Source organism: Macaca mulatta, chromosome 6 (assembly GCF_049350105.2).
Source record: "Macaca mulatta isolate MMU2019108-1 chromosome 6, T2T-MMU8v2.0, whole genome shotgun sequence".
Taxonomy (NCBI): Eukaryota; Metazoa; Chordata; class Mammalia; order Primates; family Cercopithecidae; genus Macaca; species Macaca mulatta.
In genome coordinates this window covers 63,034,835-63,058,723 of record NC_133411.1, presented here as the reverse complement: position 1 = coordinate 63,058,723, position 23,889 = coordinate 63,034,835, and the positions used below count along the sequence as shown (strand labels likewise).

The 23,889-nt window shown below is 37.8% G+C and overlaps 1 protein-coding gene across 2 annotated transcripts in view; it reads left to right on the top strand.

Moving 5' to 3' along the window:
- The window catches only part of DHX29 (DExH-box helicase 29), a 54,504-nt gene extending 39,643 nt beyond the window's left edge, over positions 1-14,861 (top strand). Inside the window, exons 21-27 of one of the 2 annotated variants that reach the window (XR_003730318.2) lie at positions 169-393; positions 2,269-2,405; positions 2,861-2,954; positions 7,573-7,955; positions 9,006-9,137; positions 10,586-10,682; positions 14,570-14,861. Coding sequence is in view for 1 of the 2 variants with exons in the window: in XM_001099143.5 (XP_001099143.3) it covers positions 169-393; positions 2,269-2,405; positions 2,861-2,954; positions 7,573-7,875; positions 9,006-9,137; positions 10,586-10,682; positions 14,570-14,622 (1,041 nt within the window). In the remaining variant the exon portion in view is untranslated. The remainder of the gene's footprint in view (positions 1-168; positions 394-2,268; positions 2,406-2,860; positions 2,955-7,572; positions 7,956-9,005; positions 9,138-10,585; positions 10,683-14,569) is intronic. The other variant, XM_001099143.5, reaches the window with a different exon arrangement.
- The last annotated feature ends 9,028 nt before the right edge of the window (positions 14,862-23,889 follow it).

The following is a 23,889-nucleotide window of genomic DNA, read 5'->3' as shown; positions in this document are numbered from 1 at the left end:
ACTCCTCTGCCCCCATTATAAAAAAAAAATAACAGGATAGCCCTACTTACACATTTTACTCTCTTTGCTCAAAATTTTACTGAAGTCAAATTTAGTTCCAGTACCATCTCATTGGGTAGTGTTAATTCTTTGATTTCATACCAATTTTATTACTTTTTTAATCTGCAGAAATGTAATCTTGGTTCTCCTGAAGATTTCCTCTCCAAAGCCTTAGATCCTCCTCAGCTCCAAGTGATCAGCAATGCAATGAATTTGCTCCGAAAAATTGGAGCTTGTGAATTAAATGACCCTAAACTGACTCCGTTGGGCCAACACCTTGCAGCTTTACCTGTGAATGTCAAGATTGGCAAGATGCTTATTTTTGGTGCCATATTTGGCTGCCTTGACCCAGTGGTAAGTCAAACAGTGCTGCTGCTTCTTCACTTTAAATATCCTTTGACCAGGAAATTACAAGTTTGGAAACAATTGTTAATTAAAAATTTTTTTTTTGTTTTTTTTTTTGAGACGGAGTCTCGCTCTGTCACCCAGGCTGGAGTGCAGTGGCCAGATCTCAGCTCACTGCAAGCTCCGCCTCCCGGGTTTAGCCATTCTCCTGGCTCAGCCTCCCGAGTAGCTGGGACTACAGGCGCCTGCCACTTCGCCTGGCTAGTTTTTTGTATTTTTTAGTAGAGACGGGGTTTCACCGTGTTAGCCAGGATGGTCTTGATCTCCTGACCTCGTGATCCGCCCGTCTCGGCCTCCCAAAGTGCTGGGATTACAGGCTTGAGCCACCGCGCCCAGCCAAAAATTTTTTTAAACTAAATAGAATGTCTGTACTAACAATAAAACCGAGAGGGCCTGAATGCTGATAAGAATTTTTTTTTTTTTTTGAGACAGGGTCTGGCACTGTCGCCCAGGCTGGAGAGCAGTGGTGCAATCTAGGCTGACTGCAATCTCCGCCTCCGGGGTTCAAGCAATTCATGCCTCAGCCTCCCAAGTAGCTGGGATTACAGGCACGTGCCACCACACCTGGCTAATTTTTGTATTTTTAGTAGAGATGGGGTTTCATCATGTTGGCCAGGTTTATATTAATATAAGAATATTTTAATATAATATTTAAGTTTTTATATTTATATACTTGAAAATCTGTTCATCCATTTACTTAAGTGTACTGTAGGTACTATTTTGTGAGTGATTTTGACTTGTCTAAACTTTTGTTTTCAACCTGCTTGAAATATTTAATGGAATATGTAGTGGATGATTCTTAGGAAGCTTTGAACACTAGCGACTGAAAGGTAAAATTAAAAACTTTTTTTCTTTCCTTTTTTGGGCTCTCTCTTTGAGCCAATAATTAGCAGAGTTCTCTTTTCTCAAATTATCTCAGAATTAACAAATTCAAATCTGTCTGAGTCTCTGGACGCATATGCTTACTGTGCCATTCCAACTTTCCAACTTTATCAAGCTATGGCCCTTTCTGGGATTACCAATAAAGGCTATTTAAAAACAGAATGGAAGCCTGGGCAACATAGTGAGACCCTGATTCTGCAAAAAAAATTAAGATTAAAAAAATTGGCCAGGCATGGTGGTGTACCCCTGTAGACCCAGCTATTCAGGAGGCTGAGGTGGGAGGATTGCTAGAGCCCCGGAGTAGGAGGGGGCAGTGAGCTGTGATTGGGCCACTGCACCCCAGGCTGGGCAACAGAACAAGACCCTGTCTGTAAAAAAATCCAGAAATAAAAACAAAATGAAGAAAATGTGACTTATTACTGTAGTCTCTCTCTGTTTAGTATTCGAAATAGATATTCACCAGAATTTTGTGAAGTTCAAAAAATAACCTCTTCCATGATAGTTTATCTGAAAACCTACAACAACAAATGGATTGTTATGTCCAAATTATTTTTAAAGATCATGGCAGACTAAGAGTGGAAATTTGGCAGTCTTGGAGACAAGATAACTGAGTTAGGATTCCCAGATTGCCTCTAACTGTATGACAGACTGTAAATCATTTATATAAATGTTCAGTTTTTTTCCTCTGATTGTGGTGATAATTGCCTCCTTACCTCACAGAAAGGGTATAAAAGTAAAGGGATGTATTTTTGAAATTCCTTAAAATGGAACAAAAAATAACTTTAAAATGAAAATAAAAATTAGCTATAGTAGAACATAATAAAAGTATTGAAAATAAACAGGCAACTTAAAGGGTGATTGTTTTATGATTTGCTTTCTTTTATAAGTTAACTTTCACTGTATAGCTCTTTAATGATAAATTGTTTTGTCATTTATGGATAGGCAACACTAGCTGCAGTTATGACAGAGAAGTCTCCTTTTACCACACCAATTGGTCGAAAAGATGAAGCAGATCTTGCAAAATCAGCTTTGGCCATGGCGGATTCAGACCACCTGACAATCTACAATGCTTATCTAGGGTAAAAACATAATCTGGCCGTTATCAATAAGCCAATTACGTGAGGTTATTTACTTAAAAAAATTACCTTTGACTCATTAAAATTGTACATCTGAGGTTTAAATTTATTTTTAGTTATTTCATCTGTCAAGGTATAATTATGTTAGAGAGTCATGTGTTTTATAATCCTTCTTAAAACTTAAGAATAATATATTTGGTATTATATGTATATTAACTCATTTAAAGTAACTTAATAATTTACTGTTAAACATAAACAGAAAATATCTGTTAATATTGTTAACATATCTGTTAATAAGTTAATATTCTTATATACAATTGGTAGCTGCTACAAGCAAGATCCCTCCCCTTTTTAAATTATAATTTAATTAAATCTTACTTTGGTTATTAGCTCTGAAAAAGAGTTTGGAAAGAGAACATGGTGACCTTTATTCATTAATTGACATTTTATTTATCTAGATGGAAGAAAGCACGACAAGAAGGAGGTTATCGTTCTGAAATCACATATTGCCGGAGGAACTTTCTCAATAGAACATCACTGTTAACCCTAGAGGTAATTCTTAATATGGATCTCTCACTCAGAGTCATGGGTAACTATAAGTTTATTTTGGAAAAAAGAATGCCTAGGAAAATACTTGTCACATAGTAAGGGCTTAATAAAACATTTGTTGAATTAGTACATGTGTGATTGTACTTGACTTCTTTCTTCCAGCAAGTAACTTGTATGTATTACACAGTGATTTAAAATAGTATTTAATAATCATAGTATGGCTGGGTGCAGTGGCTCACACCTGTAATCCCAGCACTTTGGGAGGCCGAGGCAGGCATATCACGAGGTCAGGAGATTGAGACCATCCTGGCTAACACGGTGAAACCCCGTCTCTAGTAAAATTACAAAAAAAAAAAATTGGCGTGGTGGCAGGCACCTGTAGTCTCAGCTACTCAGGAGGCTGAGGCAGGAGAATGGGATGAACCGGGAGGCGGAGCTTGCAGTGAGCCCAGATCGCACCACTGCACTCTAGCCTGGGTGACAGAGCGAGATTCTGTCTCAAAAAAAAAACCAATAATAATAATAATCATAGTATGTTCAAGAAATGATCAAAAAGACTGGCTCATGCCTGTAATCCCAGTGCTTTGGGAGGCTGAAGCAGGAAGATGGCTTCAGGCCAGGAGTTTGAGACCAGCCTGAGCAACATAGTGAGAATGTGTCTCTACCAAAAATAAAAAAATGAAATGGGCATGGTAGCACATGCCTGTAGTCCCAGCTACTCAGGAGGCTGAGGTGGGAGGATTGCTTGAGCCCAGGAGTTCAAGGTTGCAGTGAGTTTCAATTGTACCACTGTACCCTGAGTAACAGAGTGAGACCCTATCTCTTTTAAAAAAGAAAAGAAAAGATGCAACACGATTTCATAAACACTATCTTGGGAATTAGAAGTCTCAGTTTTTCACTTAAAAAAAAAAAAAAAAAAAAATGGGCTGGGCGTGGTAACTCACACCTGTAATCCCAGCACTTTGGGAGGTGGAGGTGGGTGAATCACCTGAGATTGGGAGTTCGAAACCAGCCTGACCAGCATGGAGTAACCCTGTCTCTACTAAAAATACAAAATTAGCCAGGTGTGGTGGCGCATGCCTGTAATCCCAGTACTCCGGAGGCTGAGGCACAAGAATCACTTGAACCAAGGAGATGGAGGTTGCAGTGATCCAAGATCACACCATTGCACTCCAGCCTGGGCAACAAGAGCAAAACTCTGTCTGAAAAAAAAAAAAACAAAAACAAAAAACACAAGGCCTGGGCACAGTGGCTCATGCCTGTAATCTAGCACTTTGGGAGGCCGAGGGGGGTGGATCATGAGGTCAGGAGTTCAAGACCAGCCTGGCCAAGATGGTGAAACCCCATCTCTACTACAAATACAAAAATTAGCCAGGTGTGCTTGTGGGCGCCTGTAATCCCAGATACTTGGGAGGCTGAGGCAGAGAATTGCTTGCACCCAGGAGACAGAGGTTGCAATGAGCCGAGATCGTGCCACTGCACTCCAATCTGGGCGGCAGAGCGAGACTCCGTCTCAAAAAAAAGAAAAGAAAAAAAACACAAGCAAGTTGAAAGGAGATTAATCTATATTTCTTCTCAACTCTGAAATGTGGTTATTTTTCTTTAATTACGGAAAATTTCAAACATACATCAAATTGTATGGACATAATGAACTTTCATATACCCATTTCCCACTTTCATAATTATCAACCTGTGGTCAATATACTTGTACTCCTTTTATTCTACTATCTGCCCTCTAGATTTTGAAGCATATCCAAGGTATCAGATTTTTTTTAAACATTATCACACCTAAAAACACCCAATTCCTTAATACCATCAGATATACAGACAGTGTTTAAATATCCTCAGTTACCTCATTACTGGCTTTTTTTTTACAGCTAGTTCAAAGGATGATCCAAACAAGGCCCACACTTTAAATTTGGTTGATATGTTTTTTAATAAAGTCTCTTAACCTATCGTCACCCCTTTCTCAGTTTTTTCCTATTTGCCATTTATTTTTTGAAGAAACCAGATACATTGTCCTGTAGAGTTTCCTGCATTCTGGATATGGCTGATTGTATCCTTGTGGTATTATTTAACATATTCTTCTGTGTCCTGTATTTCCTATAAATGGGTGTTGAGAGTTTAATCCAATTCAGGTTCATCTTTGTTTTTTTTTCTTTTTTCTTTTTTTCGGAGCCATCTCCTTTTTGGTAACATTAAGACATATCAGTGGGGCCAGCTAGATTCATCCATTACAAAATTCCCCACTGGCTTTTCATGTAAGGTTTTTAGCAGCCATTGATAACACTCAGACCTATTGTTTCATTAGGGTCTGGATAAGGCTGATTATATCCTTGTGGTATTATTTAACATATTCTTCTGTGTCCTGTATTTCCTATAAATGGGTGTTATATCGAAAGAATTTAATCCAATTCAAGTTCATCTTTTTTTTTTTTTCTTTTTTTTCAGAGTCATCTCCCTTTTCGTAACATTAAGATACATCAATGGAGCCAGCTAGATTCATCCATTACAAAATTCCCCACTGGCTTTTCATGCAATGCTTTTAGAAGCCATTGATAACACTCAGACCTATTGTTTCATTAGGGTTGCAAATGATGGTATTATAGTTCTACTTGTTAGCTAGAATTATTTCATAAAGAACTACTTTTTCCTTAAATATTTGAATACCCTGAGGTACAGTTTATACAAGAAAATTAGGATAAATGCTTGTTTCCTTTTACCTAGCAGTTTTCATAATGAGTTGATTCCTAAGCATCTCCACAAGTAATCAGTGAATCTTGTTTTTTTAAAAAATTGTTACGAACTTCTTGATTTAAATATATTTGATGTGTTTCAGTTCTCTACAGTTAATTTTTTAATACTCAAATTGTCCCCTCTTTAGGAAGTGAGAGCCCCTTTGGGTTGGCTGCTGAGTCCTTTTCATATAATCTTAGCAATCTTTGATGGCTCCCTTGCTTTTGGTATGGAAAGCTTCTCTAGTGTATTTTACGCTCCAGGCGGAATCAGTCGTGTTTCCAAAGAGCCCTGATTCCTCTTCGTGAAATTCTATTATATGTCCCTAAATATTGGCCAGCTATTTAGCTACAGCCTGGGATGGCTAGTTATGAAAAGGCATTCAAAGCATCAATACTTAGTGACTGGTTGTGATCAACTTTATCAGTCTGTTCTTAGGAAGGGAAACTGATGGTTTAGCCTATTAGGTTGCTATTCAGGAACAAATTTATTTCTGGGAGGAGAGAGAGTAGAAGTGTAGTCAAAATGTAAAGACAGGTGAATGTGAAAAGCAGGGCTCCCCCACAAATACTGTCTTTTTATTTTTATTGATACGTATGTAAAAGGAAATAATGTTTAATACAGATAGGCTATAAAAGTTTTTGTTTTTGTTTTTAAATAGATGGGGTCTTGCTGTGTTGACCAGGCTGGTTTTGAATTCCTGGTCTCAAGCGATCCTCCCATCTCAGCCTCCCAAAGTGCTAGGAAGGATTACAGGTGTGAGCCACCTCGCTTGGCCCAGATATGCTATAAAAGTATTCAGACAATAATGTATCTCTCACATAATCCCCCTATTCTATACTAATATTTTAAAAAGTAAAGGTTTTTTCCCATATTTGACACACTATTTTTTGTGATTAAAAAAAAAAAACTGCTAGGATGACAGCAGAGACTTCTCTAAGTGGAATGAACTTTGTCCTTCTCGAAGCACATGAAGCACATCAAGAGCTAAATTGAAGAAATAGCCCCCTCTGGGCCACCTGACTGGGAACATGTAGAAATCCCAATCAGTTAGCCCAGAGGGGGCTATTTCTTCAATTTAGCCCCTTTTCCTTTATCTCCTCTCTACTTCTCCCGACCTTCAAATTGCTTTCCATCCCCTTTCTTCTGTGAGCCTTTTCTTCACCTCCCTGGGACTACAAAGTTTTAGATGTCTTCACTAACCCTGTGGTGTTATGGCAGCTGTCTGTTTGGTCTTTTCTCCCCAAGAATGAAAGTCCCTTAAGCCCCAAACTTAAAAACATAAAGGATATCCTAAAGGTAAACATCACCTTTTAATTGCTTGTATCCTGTGTACTTTGAAAAACTGCCCATCCTTCCTGTGCTAGTTTTGCTGATCAGCACATATTAAAGGTAGAAAAATATTTTAGGCAACAATTTTAGATTAAATGAAGTTGCCATTAATAAACTTTTTCAAAGTTCTTTGAGAAATTAAGATAGATTTCCGGAAACAAATGAAGAAGTACTTGCAATCTAGAATCAAGATTTCTGTCAGTTCTTTCTCAATGCTGACCATCCTCATTAAGTAAAAATCTCCAGAGAAAAAGGAGAGCTACTATGGAAGTAAATGTAGCGAATGAAAATGTGTTTAGACACATTTTTCTTGCTCTCAAATTTTATACATTTTTATGTTTTGAGACATCTAAAGTCTTAGGGTGAAGAGAATAGCTGTTTCTAGTTGACTTTCCAGTATCTTTTTTTCTTCCTTAAGGTAATTTGGGCTATAGTTAGCTAAATAATCATTAGCATCCTGTCAATTTTTATAGGAAGCAGTAATATAAATTACAATGTTGTTTGGAAATTTCTCTAATCAATTTATTTCTGTTTTTAACATAAACCAATCTAGGATGTAAAGCAGGAGTTAATAAAGCTGGTTAAGGCAGCAGGATTTTCATCTTCCACAACTTCTACCAGCTGGGAAGGAAACAGAGCCTCACAGACCCTCTCATTCCAAGAAATTGCCCTTCTTAAAGCTGTACTGGTGGCTGGACTGTATGACAATGTGGGGAAGATAATCTATACAAAGTCAGTGGATGTTACAGAAAAATTGGCTTGCATTGTGGAGACGGCCCAAGGCAAAGCACAAGTACACCCATCCTCAGTAAACAGAGATTTGCAAACTCATGGATGGCTCTTATACCAGGAGAAGGTGAAGTACTCATTCCTAAATTCCAGTATTCAGAGCATTATTCTACAAGTCATTCATAACAAGTTAGGATGCCCTAACAGGTATTTTATTTGGTTCTCAAATTGAGCTATTCATTTTTGTTAATATTTGAAATCAAGATGCACATAGCTTTTCAAACAAAAGAATGCTTATTTTCTCTTCAAAAAAAAATTAGTAAGGTTTCTACTCTGCCCATCATCTTTTCTACTTGGAATAAAGACAGTAATAGCAAATTGATGTTGGTTGATAATGTGTCAATCTCCTGAGTATTTCATTAAAAGGTGCTGTCTCAGAAGGGGATAAAAGACAAGTTGTATGTGCTGTTTCCAAATAAGGGGAATATTGAATGGTGTAGTAGAACTGTGGATGATTTGCAACAGTTTCGGTCAAGTATCACCTAAGATAATTTAATAACAAATATTTATAGATTACAACAAAAACAGCCTTTTAAATTGGAGCTGCATGACCACTCCATTTTCTTATTTTTTAACATATGGTGAAGGTTAAGATGGCATTTTCTCTTCATATTTTGGGTTTTTGTTACCTGTCTCATTTATACATTTTTAAGGCAGTATGAGAAGAAAAGAGAACATAAAAAATTGAAACATAATTCTTCTCCCTTTACAAAGAGTGCCTCCGTTTTGTTTCTTGACCTTTAAAATAACAAAGATCCATAATTTCAAGCACTGGCTTGAATAACTCTCAACATTTATCAAACTTAAATGTAAAACATGAGAAATTACTGATTGACGCCCGTAGCTGAATATTGGTCTAGAAACCAGAAACTGAAAGTTAATCATCATTTTAACATTAATTATTTAATATCATTAGCATTATAAAATTGCTTGTACCTAGTTTCCTTTATGTTCAACGTCTAACTCAGCCTTAGCAATAATATTTACAATGCCTTTTTATAGTATAAATGCACAGGTGGTAATAGTAATTACTATAAAATTGATAAATTATGCACATAATGAAAATGTAGCTTTACAGATACTCTTGGCTTAAAATGTAGAATAATAAATTGTAGAAAAATGCTTATTTGAAAAAGATAAATGACTTCCTTCTATTTTTATATTTTGAAATTATTTCCCCTCCTTTTTCCCATGTAGATAAGGTATGCCAGAGTGTATTTGAGAGAAACTACCCTAATAACCCCTTTTCCAGTTTTACTTTTTGGTGGTGATATAGAAGTTCAACACCGAGAACGTCTTCTTTCTATTGATGGCTGGATCTATTTTCAGGTACATAGTACAACTGATTTTATTGATTATTAAAAATGTTCAACTTCAGTACCATTGAGGTACATTTTTAAAATTTTATTGGAGTCTGCATAATGTCTTCTTATAATATGAGTTAAGTAGAATTGCTTATTTTATCTTGCCTCTGTGGTTTTAAATCTGTTAAATTTGAAAATCAAATTATATTGGTATAACAAATTCTATTTATTATTAATAACAATCCTAGCTTTCTATGTTGGGTACTTCAGTAGTTAACTTTATATGGATTTTCCCAAATTAATAGCCTAACAGCCTTGTTAAGTAATTTCTATAGTTTCTTTTATATAGATAGAGACACTTAAACACAGTGAGAAATTAAATAATTTTCCCAAGATTTACATGGATTATTACTGAAAGAGCAAGATTCAAATCTAGGACTATTTGATTCCCAAATTTATTCTCATTCCACTACATTGTGGAATAAAAAGGAATAAAAAGATCAAACAGATTTATAGTTTATTTCATACTGTTGAATTCTTCTCTGGAAAAATCAGACCAACCTATGCTTATTTCTAACAATAAGTTTATCTGTTTCTCTGTACTCCCATCAAGATTGACCAGCTTAAACTAAACAAACCTGTTACATTGTTAGGTTATTCTATGACAGCCGTTTGTCTAGGACTGGAGAGGTGAATTTTAAGTGCAGCTGTACAATTATATGCACTTTGTGCAAAGAAATTGGGGTGGTGAAAATGTTTTATAACTGGATTATGATGGTTGCACAACTCTATTAATTTACTGAAAGCTATTGAAATTAGTGAAAATGAGTGAATTTTTAGGGTAAGTTATATCTCAATAAAGCTGTTTAAAAAAATTTCCCACCCCAGGCCAGGTGCCGTGGCTCATGCCTGTAATCCCAGCACTTTGGGAGGCAGAGGCAGGTGGATCATGAGGTCAGGAGTTAGAGACCAGCCTGACCAACATGGTGAAACCCTGTCTCTACTAAAAATACAAAAAATTAGCCAGTCATTATGGTGCGCACCTGTAATCCCAGCTACTTGGGAGGCTGAGGCAGGAGAATCGCTTGAACCTGGGAGGTGAAGGTTGCAGTGAGGCGAGATTGCGCCACTGCGCTTCAGCCTGGGCGACACAGACTCCATCTCAAAAAAAAAAAAAAAAAGTTATCTCCCCAAAACTGTAGTCTTAACTTCCACAGAGTTGATATAAATAGAGAAGAAAACAATTATTGGAATAATAGTTGCCTTATTTTGGGAAGAGTTACCAGATTTAATAAGGAAATTGAGAGGTTTGCATGCCTAGCTAGCAGAAATAATTTGTATTTTTCCCACTGTGTTTTCCATTAAAAGCAAGATGTGCTAAGGCATTGTAATATATGCTTGCCTCGATTTACTTAAACACACTCACACTCCCCTGGATTGACTTTGTCCATTTTTTTCATCTCCTCTTAACAGGCCCCTGTAAAGATAGCTGTCATTTTCAAGCAGCTGAGAGTTCTCATTGATTCTGTTTTAAGAAAAAAGCTTGAAAATCCAAAGATGTCCCTTGAAAGTAAGTGTTTGCTTATAATGTAAGTGAAAGACAGTATACACAAAAGTGTATGTGTACCTATGTATGTATGTGTATACATAGGTACATATTTAATTATAATTGGTTTTGGAGATTATTTTCCCTTTTGGGTCTATAGGGTTTAAATTCTGCAGATATCAAGGACTGATAGAGGATGAGGCAGCTACACAGGGAATCACAACATTAAGCTACAGATACCACAGACATAGGCCTTGCCCTTAAAGCACACAACGATGAGCAAAACATGGATGTATGTATGTATGTATATACATAGGTACACATACCTATGTATTAATGTGTGGAAAAACTTTCTTAAGAGGACAGGCATGGTGGCTCACGCCCATAATCCCAGCACTTTTGAGAGGCCAAGGCAGGTGGATCACCTGAAGTCAGGAGTTTGAGACCAGCCTGGCCAACATGGTGAAACCCTGTCTCTACTAAAAATACAAAATTAGCCGGGTATGGTGGCGGGTGCCTGTAATCCCAGCTACTCGGGAGGCTGAGGCACAAGAATCACTTGAACCTGAGAGGCATAGGTTGCAGTGAGCACCAAGATCATGCCATTGCACTCCAGCCTGGGCGACAAGAGCAAAACTCCATCTCAAAAAAAAAAAAAAAACTTTCTTTTTTTTTTTATTTTTATTTTTTTTTTTGAGACAGAGTCTCGCTTAGTCGCCCAGGCTGGAGTGCAATGGCGCGATCTCGGCTCACTGCAAGCTCCGCCTCCCGGGTTCACGCCATTCTCCTGCCTCAGCCTCCCGAGTAGCTGGGACTACAGGCGCCCGCCGCCTCGCCCGGCTAATTTTTTGCATTTTTAGTAGAGACGGGGTTTCACCGTGTTAGCCAGGATGGTCTCGATCTCCTGACCTCGTGATCCGCCCGCCTCGGCCTCCCAAAGTGCTGGGATTACAGGCGTGAGCCACCGCGCCCGGCCAAAAAAAAAACTTTCTAAGAGAAAATCTGAAATATTCTAGAAATTATTTTTTTGTAACATTGGAGTATACTAAAGCATACTGAAGTTGTAAAAAATTCCATCTATTTTATGCCGAATTCCATCAAACTCAATTAGTGATTATTCACAACCTAATTATCCTCTTAAGATTTAGTTTACTCCTGTCTCTTAAACTTCATTTCTAAACTTCTAGCCATTTCATAGAAAAAAAGGTTAATAAAACTGAGCATAGTAAACTTTGCTACTTATTAGCATTTTAGTAAACTGGTAACATAGCTACTATTTAAAAAAATAATAAGCCAAGCATGGTGTCATATGCCTGTAGTCCCAGCTACCCAGAAGGCTGAGGTGGGAAGATAGCTTGAGCTCAGGAGTTAAAGTCCAGCCTAGACAACATAGAGAGACTCTGTCTCTAAGAAATATATGTATGTATACACATACCCATATATGTATTTGTGTGTGTGTATATGATTTAGGGACTTTCTGTTAGGTTTGTTTCAGCATGATTTTTCCACCGTGTGTTTCTTTCAAATGCAGAGCTATTTCTCCGTATAAAATAAACACATTTTTCTTCAACAGAAATCTGAAATGAGTCAGGCATGGTGATGCCTGCCTGTAATCCCACCACTTTGGGAGGCTGAGGCAGGAGGATCACTTGAAGACCAGCCTGGGTAACATAGGGAGGTGTCATCTGTACAAACAATTTTAAAAAAAATTAGCCAGGCCTAGTGGCATGTACCTGTTGTCTCAGCTACTTGGGAGACTGAGGCGAGTATCTGCACTCCGGTCTGGGTGACAGAGCAAGACCCCGTATCAAAAAATAAGAGAGAGATCTGCAATGGACATACTTGAGTTTGCAGTTTGCCCCGTGAAGTGTTTCTCAAACTTGCCAAATCATCAGAATCATCCTGGCAGTTGCAAAGAATACAAGGTCCAAAGACCTACCCTAGACATACTGATCTCTATGGGAGAGGTCTGTGGCTGTATTATTTTTAAAATCTTTTATTCTGTAACATTTCCCCTCTAAGGCTATCCCCTTTTTAAATGCAGTTAACTATTTTTAATAAACTGAGTTGTTTTTCTGGTAGCATATCCCACATTTAATATTTGGTTAGTTACATACTCATGCTTTAACATGTTCCTGTATTTCCTATAAACTGGTAGTTATATTTGGAGGTATGATTAGAATAAGTTTTGAGAAAAATAATACTTTCTAGTTGGTGCTGTATTCTCCCCATTGCATCACATCAGGAAGCACTTAAATTTGGTTGTCCTTTTAATGTTAAGAATTGATCAATGACTTCAGTATGATTGTACTGAACAAAGTATCCCCAGTTTATTCTCAAAATTATCCCCAGTTTATTCTCAAGTCAGGCAAGTTGGGGGAGCTCCTGATCTAGTTCTGCTACCCTGAAACCTCATACTCTTGTGGGTTTTTTTGTATAACTAAATATGAATGCATAAGCATTAAAATGTATTAATTTTCCTATATTGCTGGAAGCAGATCAGGTCTTAACATATTAAGACATATGGGCTCTTTTCTCAGGGGGCTTTGTGCATCACAACTTTGGCAATAAGAAAGAATTACATTTTATAAAGTATAGGTTGAACCTCAGCTTTTAATTAAGCAAAATGATTTTTGAAATGATATCAGTGTTCCCTTTGCCATAAGAGAGAGAGCAGAACTTACCATTGGGTGTAGTGTATACCTTGACTTGCGAGGAAGGAAGAAGTATGTTAGTGCTCTCTCTTGGGTTTATAACAAAAAGTTGGTAGAATGCCAAACATTTGAAAAAGAAGTAACTGAACTTACTCTCATACTTTCTTTTACTGTCTCTTCCTCAATTTAAAAGTCATGGTTCTTGGAGCCAGGTATGGTGGCTTGCACCTGTAATCCCAGTTACTCAGAGGGCTGAGATGGGAAGATTGCTTGAGCCCAGGAGTTCAGAGCTGCAGTGAGCTATGATCACACCACTGCACTACAGCCTAGGCGAGAGTGAGACTCCATCTCTTAAAAAATAAAAAAGAAAAATGTTCTTTCTAGACCTGCCATTGTTCCAACTTCAAACAAATGACCTGTCTTTTTCCTCTCCCTCCCACTTTTTTGTTGTTTTTAATGCCACTGTAACCATTGCAACCATTGAAAGCCACACCTTTTTCTGAGTATCTGATGTAAATGTAGAATTTCAGTTTTGCAGCCCTGATAATTGTAACTTTCTAAAGAGTGGTTATGAGGTCCTTAGGAAGTCACAATTTCAGAGTAACTATTAAGTAGAAGCAGTTGTTAACAAAACCCCTTTAGCAAATAATGCAGCCTTGGTTGCTCTGTTTGTCAAATTAATTGGTATTTGATTCCTTTGTTGTGTAGAGTGGTCTGTCACTTCCCCATTGACACCTCTCCAAGAGCACTTCCCTGTTAGAATTTTTTGTTTCCTTTGGACTAAACATGGAGAAACTGATAACAGTTATTTCTTCCTTCCTTGCTTATACTTTGGAAATTCTGCCATACTCTGAAGAACACTGAATAGTCAGTAGAGCCTTCAGTATATTTCAGCCAAGTGAAAAAGTTGAGAAACTTACTTTCTTCAAGGAATTTTTATAGAATAAAATTTATAATTCCTTATAAAGAAGTAACAGTTCACGTCATATTATCTCTTTGGGGTTTAGCCTATACAAATGTTATCTTTTTTCAAAATGTTAACTTTTGTCAAAGTAGGTATGGCATAACCTACAGCAATAATTAAAATCTATGTGGGGCAAAAAATATTTATAGGCGTCTCTAGATTTATTACTGGTGTTAATTCTGTATTCTAATGTAAAAAATATTAGTGACGTATACTTCTTATTTACATGTATATACATTGGAAAATCAGACAATGTTGCATTTATTCGTGGCATTTTTTTTTCTTCCACTCAGATGACAAGATTCTACAGATCATTACGGAATTGATAAAAACAGAGAATAATTGACGCTGAAATTCATGGTCAACTGCTTTAAAAATTAAGATGAAGATACAGTCATGAAATTATCTGAAAATGGATCATCACATTAAGTATTTCATTACTTAAAATGTTGGTACTAGCCATTAACTTAAAGGTGGTGGGGAAAAAAGCACATACTTTAAATATGTGTAATTTTCTAGTTCCTTTTTAATGATGATTATTCTGAATGTATTTGCCACTACATTTACAATAAATTCTTTGGTATCATCCATGTTTTGCTCATCGTTGTGTGCTTTAAGGGCAAGGCCTATGTCTGTGGTATCTGTAGCTTAATGTTGTGATTCCCTGTGTGGCTGCCTCCTCATCTATCAGTCCTTGATGTCTGCAGAATTTAAACCCTATAGACCCAGAAGGGAAAATAATCTCCAAAATCAATTATAATTAAATTTCCGTGAAAAGGAACAACTTCAGAAGTCAGTTATTTAGTATTTGATACTAAATTTCAAAACCTAAATAAGTGCACTATTAATAGATTCCACCTATTTCAGTAACATTCAGAAAGCATAAACATGTAGTTCTGGAGGACAGGCAGGATTGACTAATACTCCTGTCAGCCTTGCATTGTTTTTCTCAAGCTACAGCTGTGATATCCCTGCCCCGAACCTTTTTTGTACACATGATTGAACTGGTAAGGTCAGTAACTTTGAGATAGTGAAGTATGCTTAGTTATTTTTCATTGGTCCTATTTGTTTTGCTTACTGACGATTTTTTGAAATTCCATTTTTATTACTTAGAGGGATTTCTCTTCATTTCTTATCAATAGATTGTTGATAAACTTCAAATATAGTCCCTTTTAGATCAAAAGGCAGAAATTGCATCTGAAACTCAAAAGATTAGAATTTAATAGGAACCTAGTATAACTGCTTGGCTCTCATAACAGGGATATAATTTTAATATTTTTTGATGAACAAATAAAACCGTAACTTGGAAGTAAAAGCAATACTTAGTAGCAATCTCTAACTTGAGGTTTCTACTTGCAATGTGGCAAGGGAATTGAGAGCAAGGAGTCAAATGTGACCGTGGTTTGGAATCTCTAGTGCCATTAATAAAAATGGGCATGTCAGGAGAAGGAGCTAGATTGGGTGTTGAAGGCAATTCCTCTTGGGACACATGGAGGCTAGTACCCCAAATTTGTCTATTAACTCATTTATAGACAACCTACGAGGTAGGTGCTGTATTAACCTACTATTTGTATTTTACAAGTGAGGAAACTGAGGCACAGATAAGTGAAATAACATGTGTGAGATCACACTGATAGTAAGTAACAGAAGCATTATGGCTCCAGTACTATTTAGATATCTGAAATGTAATCATTATTCCTTTGAAATGTGAAACAGTGACTCACATCAGGTAAGGTCATAGGGTTAGAGTCTTCTACACAGAGATGATAATTAAAGATGGGGGAGTTGAGGTAATCACCAAAGGGGTAAGAAAATCAAAGTCTCTTCTTTCATATTCTCAGCCGTCACTCAGACCCAGATCACCATTGTCTTTCACCTACACCACTGCAGTATCTCCAAACTAGGCTTTCTCCTCCTTTTTATACCTCTAATCCAAAAAAGAATGATATTTTTAAAGGGTATCTGTGTCACTTGGCTTCCCATTGCTCTTAAAATTTAAAGTTCTAAACATGACCTCCAAAGCTCTCTAACTGATCTGGACCTTCCTATCCTCCAGTCTCATCTCCACTCTTTCGAAAATCTCATGGTGCTCCAGCCACGCTAGGCTCCTTTTCAGTTGCTAGAAGATGCCAAGCAGTTTTTCTGAGCATTTACACATGGCGTTCTCTGCCATAATACATTGCTTCCGGTTATTTACCAAGCAGACTTTTCTGCTTTAAAGCCCTTCGCACAGGCCACCCTACTGAAGTGCATATCCCCTTTTACTCATAATACGGTATTTTTCTCAGCTTGTACCATTTGCTTTTCATCTTCTCACTAGAACATATGCTGCACCAGGACTGTTTCACTCGCTGATACGTCCCTAACACAATGCCTTGCATATATGGGCATTCAATAAATGCTGAATGAGTGAGGGATGAGGAGGGTTAAAGTAGGCTATCTTAATGCCAAGGAAGATTTTTGAAAGCAAAAGTATTGTCAACAGATGTTATGGAGTAGGGAAAGATTACTAAGGTTTAATGAATACATCAACCTTTTGAGATAGTTTGAATGGAGGGTGGCAAGGAAGGACTCTCAGAAGTCCCACAACCACATGCACATTCAATGTTACACCAGAAGGACTTGCAGGACTCAGAGGCTAAAGTTGATTTTGTAGAGAAAGGATATACAATGGAATCAGCAAGGGAAAAAGACACATCACATGGAGTCTGGAGAAATCTATACACAGGCGTCCTATGTGCTATGCAGTTTCTGCCCAGGGAAACCTACTACAGAGTCATACTACAGAGTCAGTGCAAGGATTTTTATTAGGGGCAGGTCATACAAGCACAAAGACCAGGCATAACAAAATTCCAGGCTCCCAGAAGGAAAGCAGGCATTTAAGTGTTCCTAGCAGGCAAAACAGTGTTATCAAAAAGCAGAGAACTTTTCACAAGTCAAGTTCCCAGGCTCCAGCCAAAGGCCAGTCCCACAAGCAGTCTCTTCTAAAGACCTCTGGCTTGCTACGTTAACTCTTTTCTGCATGAGTACAAATCATAAGTTTAGGGAGTGAATAAAAATGAAAAGGTGAGGCAGCAAATAGAGTATTCTTTATGGATGTGATAAAGGAACAGAAAGCATAATAGGTTGAATATGAATATATTCATAAAAGTTTGAAGACCCTCACTGATTTGCAGGCAAAAATAGAAATAACCAGCATAAAGTGAGGATAATATTAACATCAGAGTGGGCTCAACAAAGGACTAAAACAGAATAACGTAGGGATCAACTTGGAAAGGCTTTTTGGTTTTCCCCAGCAATGCTTACTGGCTTCAGATAAGCTGATAAAGTTGATAGTGGATAGGATATTTTAGTCTTTTGTGGGGTTTTTTGCATTCAAGTCACTATGGGATCTTAGAATGAAATAGACTGTGTCATTGAAATGGGTGACTGAAATCGCTTATTTAGAGGCAAATGAGGCCATATCAGAGGCCATGGACCAGGAAAATGCAGAGGTCAGACTCTAATCCCAAATTCATTATACCGTAAGTGAATGGTAGGGAGGCCAGTTAGAGGAGAGAATTTCAGAATTTAAAATCTTGAGATGTAACTGTTTCAATAATAAATAAACCTAAAGGGTTTCCCTGCTGATGGATAGCAAAATGGATGTGGGGAGAATTTAAAGTAGGGACAGGATGAACAGCATATTTGTTCATCAGTGTGGATGCAGGAAAAGGATGGAGAAGACCAGGCCAGGTGCTACAGTCACTAGGAAAAGGAGGTGGGTACCCTGGATCTTAACATACAGTGGCAAGAAAAATCAAGTGTCATATGAGAAAATCACACTCTTCAGATAAGAAGTTGTTTAGTCCTGGTGGTAGTTCTGGAATATGCCTGCCTCTTTTCATGAAATCCATTCTCATGCATGAGACATTTAGAAGTAGACGGAAAGTCGGCTAGGTGCAGTGGCTCACGCCTGTAATCCCAGCATTTTGGGAGGCCAAGAAGGGTGGATCACCTGAGGTCAGGAGTTCGAGACCAGCCTGGCCAATATGGTGAAATCCCGGTTCTACTAAAAATAAAAAAATTAGTCGGGCGTGGTGGCAGGCACCTGTAATCCCAGTTACTTGGGAGGCTGAAGCGGGAGAATCTCTTGAACCCAGGAGGTGGAGATTCGAGTGAGCCAAGACTGTGCCACTGCACTCCAGCTGGTGACAGAGCAAGGCTCCATCTAAAAGAAAAAAGTAGATGAAAAGTCTTCATTGGAGAGGATTAGTGGGAAGGAAAGGGAGTATTATCAAGGGAAAGTATATTTCCAGTTTTTAAATTGAGCATTATATGATAAGCACTTAACTAAAAGCTTTATTATATTCTTGTTTACTCCTCACAACAAGATGGTAATATATTTTCAATTTACAAATGAGAAAACCGATGCTAAGAAGCTAAATTTCTAATGGGGAAGAAATGAAAAGATCATGCAAAAATAACCTAAGCAGTCTACTGATGTAGGGGTGAAGGGAATTTTCTTCCCTCCACCTTCTGAAAGTTCAATAATCTCTCTATAAAATAAACTGACTATAGACAGATTAACAGTGAAAAAAGGCAAAAAAAAAAGTATTAATATGCATAAACATAGGAGCTATACAAAATATGAGGCTCAGAGGAGGGGCCAGATGAAGTTTATATAGTATAAAGGAATAGAGGCTTAGAATGCGGCAAGACAGGTTATGGGAGGGAGAGGAAAGGAAAAGCATGGGGAGCAAAGGCTCCATCCTGTATGTAGGTGAAGTCTTAAGGGTAGCAGCCCTCAGAAAGAATAGATGGTAGCCCATGGTAAAATTTTTGTCAGACCTTTAAAAGTGTCAGATTTTTAGTCTCCTTTTCCTGTGAGGTAATCGTTCCTAGATCTGGATAAGGCAGATAAGGAAGGGCCTCAGAGAGAGCCTGTTTGCATCTGGGGTTTACTTCACTAATGTAGATTTCCTCTACAGATGCAAATCTCCCGCACAAAATGACAGTTTTTCAGAGCAATTACCTGCAGTGTGCAGCCCTTCCAAATTGCCATCTTGAAATATGGCCAAAAAGTATTTGGGAGCTAGCATGGTGGCTCATGCCTACAATCCTAATACTTTGAGAGGCTGGAGTGGGAGGATCACTTGAACTCAGGAGTTCAAGACCAGCTTGAGCAACATGGCAAAACCCTGTCTCCACCAAAAATAGAAAAAAGTAACTGGGTGTGGTGGTGCAGGCCTGTGGTCCCATCTATTCAGGAGGCTGAGGTGGGAGGATCACTTGAGCCAGGGTGGCAGAGATTGCAATGAGCTGAGATCAGCTGCTCTGGCAGAGATTGCAATGAGCTGAGATCAGCTGCTCTGCACTCCAGTATGGGTGACAGTGAGACATCATCTCAAAAAAAAAAAAAAGTATTTGGGGGGTGTAAAATATTAATTGGCATAAGGATAGACATACACAGTCTCTGACTTAAGATGGTTTGACCTGAAATTTTTTGACTTCACAATGATGTGAAAGTGAAATGCATTCAGTAGAAACTGTACTTCAAATTTTGTTTTCATATTTTCCCAGGCTAGCGATATGCAGTATAATTACAGTATTTTCAATTGATGATACCTTTATCAGGATGTAACCCCACTGTAAATTGAGGAGCACTGGTATATAGAATTAAAAGTTCAGAAACAAACCCATGTGTCTATGGTTTGCTAATTTTCATCAAGGGTGTCAATGGTGAAATAATCTTTTCAATAAACGGTGCCGGAACCGCTGGATAGCTACATGCAAAAGAAAGAATTTGGGCCCTTACCTCATGCCATGTACAGAAATTAAAGTGGACGATAGAGCTAAGTGTAGACTGAGCATGGTGGCTCATGCCTGTAATCCCAGCACTTTGGGAGGCCAAGGTGGGTGGATAGCTTCAGCCCACAAGTTTGAGACCAGCCTGGGCAACATGATGAAACACCATCTCTACAAAAAAGTACAAAAAGTAGCAGGGTGTGGTACTGCACACCTGTAGTCCCAGCCACTTGAGGGGCTGAGGCGGGAGGATCACTTGACCCTGGGAAGTTGAGGTTGCAATGAGCAGAGATCGCGCCACTGCACTCCAGCCTGGGTGACAGAGTGAGACCTTATCTCAAACAACCAACCAACAACAACATCAAAAGCAAACAAAAAAGAGCTAAGTGTAAAAACTAAACTACAATACTCTTAGAAGGAAATACAGGAGTAAATCTTTAGGACCTTGGATTAAATAATGATTTCTTAGATGAGACACCAAAAGCACCAGAAACAGAAGGAAAAAAAAATGGTACTTCATCAAAATTAAAAATAATTGTCCAATACTGAAGGATCCCATTTATATGTAGAATCTAAGAAAGTCAAACTCATACAGGCAGAGCTGAACAGTTTCCAGGAGGTAGAAGAAATAGGGAAATATTGGTCAAAAGGTACAAACTTTTAGTTATAAAATGAATAAGTTCTGGGGATCTAGCATACAGCATGGTGACTATAGTTAATAATACATTGTTTACTTGCAATTTGCTGAGAGAGCAGATCTTAAGTATCCTCATCTCACATACATGAAAGATGTTAACTGTGTGGTAAAGGATGAATTACTCTGATTGTAATCATTATATAGTGTAAACATAGATCATATCATCACTTTGTACACCTTGAGTAAATATAATTTTTATTTGTCAGTTATACCTCAGTAAAGCTGGAGACAATTTAATTATTAATACAATAAAAATACTTGTTCTTCAAAGGACACAATCAAGAAAGTGAAAAGGGGCCGGGTACGGTGGCTCACACCCGTAATTCTATTACAGGAAAGGGGTCCTGATCCAGACCCCCAAGAGAGGGTTCTTGGATCTCACGCAAAAAACAATTCAGGGCAGGTCCATAAAGTGAAAGCAAGTTTATTAGGAAAGTAAAGGAATAAAAGAATGGCTACTCCATAGACAGAGCAGCCCTGAGGGCTGCTGGCTGCCCATTTGTATGGTTATTTCTTGATGATATGCTAAACAAGGGATGAATTATTCATGCCTCCCCTTTTTAGACCATATAGGGTAACTTCCTGATGTTGCCATGGCATTTGTAAACTGTCATGGCACTGGTGGGAGTGTAGCAGTGAGAATGACCAGAGGTCACTCTCATTGCCATCTTTGTTTTGGTAGGTTTTAACCGGGTTCTTTACTGCTACCTGTTTTATCAACAAGGTTTTTATGACCTGCATCTTGTGCCAACCTCCTATTTCTCTCTGTGACTTAGAATGCCTTAACAATCTGGGAATGCAGCCCAGTAGGTTTCAGCCTCATTTTACCCATTCAATATGGAGTTGCTGTGGTTCACATGCCTCTGACAATCCCAGCACTTTGGGAGGCTGAGGCAGGTGGATCACTTGAGGTCAGGAGTTTGAGACCAGCCTGGGCAACATGCTGAAATCCCATCTCTACTAAAAATACAAAAATTAGCCAGGCATAGTAGTGTGCACCTGTAGTCCCAGCTACTTGGGAGGCTGAGGCATGAGAATCATCTGAACCCAAGAGGCAGAGGTTGTAGTGAGCCACAATTGCACCACTGCACTGCAGCCTGGGCAACAGAGCAAGACTCTGTAAAAAGAAAGAAAGAAAGAGAGAAAGAGAGAGAAGACAACCCCACAAAACAGGAGAAAATACTTGCAAATCATATGCCTGATATAGGAGTTGTATACAGAAGATATAAAGAATTCTTACAACTCAATAATAAAAAGACAATCTGATTTTAAAATGGTAAACTAGGAATAGAAGGAAATTACATCAATATAATAAAATTAATATATGAAAATCCCACAGGTAGCATTATACTCATTGATAAAAAACTAAAAACTTTTTTTGTAAAAATAGGACCAAGACAAGGATACCCACTCTTGCCATGCTATTCAACACAGTACTGGAGTACTAGCTAAAGCAATCAGGCAAGAAAAAGAAAAAAGGCATCTAAATTTAAAAGGAAGAAGTAAAACTCTGTTCACAGATGACATGATCTTATATGTAGAAAACTTTAATGATTCTACAAAAACTGTTAGAAATAATACATTCAACAAAGTTGCAGCATACAAAACCAACATACAAAAATTAGTTGTTTGTACACACTAACAATCCAAAAAGGAAATTAAGAAAGCAATCCCATTTATAAGAGCATCAAAAAGAGTGAAATACTTGAGAATAAACTTAAACAAGGGAGGATAAAGAGTTATACATTGAAAACTGCAAAATATTGCTGAAAGAAATTAAAGAAGACACAAATAAATAGAAAGAGAGCCCATGTTCACAGATTAGAAGACTTAATATTGTCAATATGACCCAAAGCAGTCTATAGACTCTATGCAATCCCTATCAAAATCCAAATGGCATTTTTTACAGAAATAGAAAAAATAATCTAAAATGTGTATGGAACCACAAAAGACTGATTGCCAAAATCATCTTGAGAAACAACAATAAAGCTAGTGACTTCACACTTTCTCATTTCATACATATTACAAATCTACATTAATCAAAACAGTATGGTATGGCATAAAGCAGACATATAGACCAACAGGACAGAATAGAGTTCTATAAATGGTTCATATGTATATTCTAGCAAGCTGATACAGAAACAGCAGATATGATAATAATATGGAAATACATACAGGTTAGGAATTTTTCAGTCACTCCAAAGGTACTGGGAAATATTTTTCCTGAAGGATATACCTTTAACATCCAGATCTTCCACAGGAAAAAAAAAGCCTAGCCACTCCATCCATCCATTTATTTCAAATCTGTATAGTTGAACAAACTTAGAGACCAAATCCTACCTCTCAACAGAGCAGCCCAATCTGCCATACGCTGAGTGCTTTTGTTAACTGCAGGCCCTTGGTGTCTTTTCTCATAAACACTAAGCTGCATATGACTAGGCAGCCCTCAACAGCTGCTCTGTTTGATCTGTACCCTATGATTTGACATCCAAGTAGGCACATTACACATTGTGCCCTTCAGCCTTCCTTTTTATTGCTTTTCAATAGGACGGTTTTGCTTTACATTTGGAACAGGGGTTTATCTTACCATGGTCTGAAGATATTAATTGCTGCCCTCTTTGTTTTCTGTGTGGTAGAGAAAGAAAAGACAGGATAGATCTGCCTTGTCCGTAACAAAGAAGCCTGAGGTTATGTTAATATATGATGCCCCCCTGGGTATAAGGAGTTCTTTCTCCTTGAACATCTCTGGATGCTCATTATTTAAAATCATCACAAATATTATCAATAACAACAATACAGAGATGCATTAGCTTTAGCTTGCATTTAGTTGGGATATTCATTGTATATAGTAAGCCCACTTCCCACCACTACTCCTTTGCAGGTCACCTTGAAGTAACTATTTTTAGAGGATTTAACTATCAGTATCTAAATATTTGTAGGATTCCTGCCCACCAGAAAATGTTGCTACCCAAACAAAAACATTCTCAACATTATGAGAACTCTCACTTAGGGAATAGATTTGCCCAACATTACAAGAAAAAAACTGACATGTTGACTTGCAAACACTAGCAACACACAAGAATTCTCTTCAAAGAGGCATCCCTGGCTATGCAATTTAAAGTAGATACC